This window comes from Chenopodium album, chromosome 3 (genome assembly GCF_948465745.1).
Source record: "Chenopodium album chromosome 3, dcCheAlbu1.1, whole genome shotgun sequence".
Lineage (NCBI taxonomy): Eukaryota > Viridiplantae > Streptophyta > Magnoliopsida > Caryophyllales > Amaranthaceae > Chenopodium > Chenopodium album.
In genome coordinates, this window is record NC_137836.1 from 42,185,066 (window position 1) to 42,188,829 (window position 3,764).

General features: G+C 36.1%; 2 protein-coding genes across 2 annotated transcripts; one reads left to right on the forward strand and one right to left on the reverse strand.

Moving 5' to 3' along the window:
- Positions 1-468: 468 nt before the first annotated feature.
- Positions 469-859, reverse strand: LOC145625053 (uncharacterized). Its single transcript, XM_081678135.1, has 2 exons — positions 687-859; positions 469-640 (listed from the first exon to the last, which is right to left on the reverse strand). The coding sequence occupies exons 1-2, from the start codon at positions 857-859 to the stop codon at positions 469-471; spliced, it is 345 nt and encodes a 114-aa protein (XP_081534261.1).
- Positions 860-1,945: 1,086 nt separating this feature from the next.
- On the forward strand, positions 1,946-3,457 carry LOC145625054 (uncharacterized). The gene is made up of 2 exons (XM_081678136.1): positions 1,946-1,969; positions 3,146-3,457. Exons 1-2 carry the CDS (start codon positions 1,946-1,948, stop codon positions 3,455-3,457), a joined length of 336 nt encoding a protein of 111 aa, XP_081534262.1.
- The last annotated feature ends 307 nt before the right edge of the window (positions 3,458-3,764 follow it).

Genomic DNA, 3,764 nt, shown 5'->3' on the forward strand with positions numbered 1-3,764 from the left:
TGGAATTTTAGAGTTTGATGCTTCTTGTAAACAATCATGATTGCTCGCATCATTCTCCATAAGACCTAATTTTTCATCTGCTTCTCTAAAAGTGGGATAGGTAACTCCATTGGCGGTTTGTAGATGCTGGAATGATTTGGAGCCTTTGATATGATTATGTACCTGTCGCAAGAATAATCTCTCTCCTTCCATTGGTGATGCTGTGTATATTCTTCCTATCACTTTTACGTTATTCCTCCTCCTCCTCCATGTTTTTGTTGATGTCATCCATCGGTAACGTCGAGGAAAGTCTTTATAGAGATAAGTTCTTGCCTTTGGATCAATGACATTTATCTTAAAGAATTTTGTGAGCATGGTTTAGGAGTTTTGTAGCATTTGAAGGATATTTTCCATAGATTGATTTCTATTAAATCATACCTGGTGCCTATCTTGAAGATGGATTTGTAATAGTTCCACAGAAGGATACATTCAAGTGATTGGAAACTGATAAATTCTTCGTAATGCCTCGAGTGCAGAAACCCACCTAGCATCAACAAATTGTTGAATCTCATTGTTATCTGCTCCTACTCGTACTTCCATGGATACACGATTAACATCCTTGTGCACATATTTGTATAGATATTTGACACTCTTGATGTTGCTACAAATCTCAATATTTTATATGACAATCATACTTTAGTAGTAACCATGGATTATAGGGAACAACCCAACTATTATCAACATAGGTTGAACTATTCTCATGCAAAGGCACAACAGGACGATCACTGCAACGACTGTAAACAGGGAAGGAGTTATCACCTCGAATAGTGCTTGCAGAAAATGGTTTTGGAAAGTTTCGCTTACAAACTCCATTTTCCATGCAAGATGAATTTTGGTGTCCAACACCGCATGGGCTATGGAGCATGTGTTTGAGCGCAACACTATACAATCGTGGCTCCTCATCTCTATCTGGTATTTCAACTTTCACAATTTTTCATATTCTTCGGGCGATCTTGGTTTGTCGTTTTCATCCAAAATAAGTAACATGTGAACATGTGGCAAACCTCTTTTTTGAAACTCAACGAAATAGACATAGGCCACAACATTCCGAAGGACGCCTTTATCAACAACATCACTCTTGAACTCTTCAAATTTTGCATGAATATCCTAACGATTAAATCAGATCGGTCTTGTGATGTTTGACCGGGTAATAACTCTTCCACAATTTCTTTCCATCATGGGTTGCATGTCATAGTCATGAAAAGGTCTGGCTTTCCATAATTTAGAAATAATGCCATTGCATCTTGATATCTTTCATTCAAGTATGTTGGACTTCTAACAAATGAAGAAGGTAACACAGTTTTTTTCCCAACATTTACTGTTCGTGATTTAGGGTAAGTATATTTTAGAAAACAAGTAAAGAAATTTGTAGTAACCATAATGTTTTAAATTATATATTTAACTTAAAAAAAATACCAAGATTTAGTTCTCTAGCAGCCAAACAATCTTGTAAGCATTGGTATAGTTCAACTCTTATGGTATGTTGATGGTCTCGGATCCATCTTAGCTTATTAGCCTCAATTTTGACAAAATTGTCAACAACAAATTGTTGGAATAGTCGTTATGCAAGTAAGATGATTAAAATAGAATGTGGACGTATATGCAATAAAAATCATCCACGTAGATTAGAAATTATTAAGAAAATCAATTTATTAACACATATATGTGAGTGTAGTAATATTACTTGGAAGTAATAGGCATAGAAAGCTCGGCACAGAATTGTTCTTCCATTATTGTCAACACTATTAATCGACCATCTATAAGAACCATATGGAAAAAGTAATGGATATTGTGAGGGATCATAATATCGTGTCGTGTCCATGATAGTCATTTAATTCACCAAAATTTGACTGGACTAATATATCTCTCGGATTCAAGTTTGCAACTATTTATCCACTGACAATCAATGCAGCAACTTGGGAAGCAGATGGTAAACAATATTGTGGCCGATTTTAAAGTTTTTTGCAAATGTGAAGTGCACATTATTGTATGTCTTCACGCTGTGCTAGATATCAAAGAGTATGGACAAATAGATTGCATTGATCCAGAATAGCCTTGATTTTTTGTATAATGTCTCGTCGCAACGTGCTATTCTCTGATAATTGATTCTCAATCTCATGTTCAGTGTCGTATATGTACAACTGAAGGAATCGTGGCCGACAATCTGACCCATTAGGGAGTAAATAACCTATCTTATGATACATTGAACCTTGAGCTCGAAAGTTATATACTCCTTGTTAGGAATTTGCTAAATTCTCATGAATTTGAACACCAATGGAAGCGAAGGCATGTATGTGATTTATTTTTTTAAGAATATGCCTAAAATCCACTCCAATAGGTGTTTGATCAGTGTATAATGATAGCATAGTTGGCAAGATTATCTTTCCGGACAATCAACAAATCTGCGGAGATTCTTTATGAAAAAGTCGAGCTTGACAATGTGAACATAGTCTTGGAGGAGAAAGTTGGACATTTGGGACTCCTCTTTGCTCTTGAAAATTTATTGCTGATCGAAGATTCACTCTTTGCCTAATTATTCGTTCATAAACATTGTTTGCATGCATGACATTATGATGGTTAGTGTTCTAAGTGCCATTACTTTCGTCAATTTCTCGAACACTATTTTGACAGCTGCCCATCGCTGTATGAAAATTTAATTTATAATAAAATGTGAGCATTTTTAAAATCTTATCTTAGATCTTATAGTAAACATAGGGACATTCAACCTTTCTAAAAGACAGGTAGCCTGGGAATTGAAAAAAATGATATTGATGATGAATGCAAGCTATGTGTGATTTTTAATTACAATTTATTTTAATTTAATAAATTATATCTTTGCAATCAATCTGGTCCAAAGCTTCATGATTATATCAAAAGGGCGGGGTATTATTGGCCCTCAATGGTTCAAGATTGCATGTAGTTTATTAAAAAGTGTGAAGCATGTCAATTTCATGCAAACTTCATTCACCAACCTCCAGAACAACTACATCCAACTGTGACATCATGGCCATTCAAAGGATGGTGTCTTGACGTGGTTGGTCCGATCACACCAAATTCATCTGGTGGTCACGCTTATATACTGGCTGCCACTGATTACTTTTCTTAGTGGGCTGAAGCTATTCCCCTTCATGAGGTGAAAAAAGAAAATGTTGTCGATTTCATTCGCACCCATATCATTTACAGGTATGGAATACCTCAAAGAATCGTCACTGACAATGGAAAGCCATTCGTCAACAACTTGATGGATAATATTTGTCAAAAGTTCAAGTTCACGCAACATAAGGTATCCATGTACAATGCTCCTGCAAATGGTCTAGCTGAAGCATTTAACAAAATGCTTTGTAATTTGCTAACCAAGGTCGTTGCAAAGTCTAAGAGTGATTTGCATGAAAAGATAGGGGAAGCACTTTGGGCATAGAGGACGACATACAAGAATGCAACACAATCTACCCCATACTCGTTGGTGTATGGTGTTGAGGTTGTCCTACCCTTAGAACTTCAAATTCCATCACTAAGAATTGCCAATCAAGAGGGTTTAACTAGTGATGAAAATGACAGGCTTCGATTGGATAAGCTTGATGAGAAAAGATTGCAAGCTCAAAAAAATTGCAATGCTATCAAGCTTGCATGACACGCGCATTCAACAAAAAGATTCGACCTCGTTCTTTTCAAGTAATAGACATGGTCCTGGCAGTGAGAAGGCCTATAATTACTTCGCGCAAAAC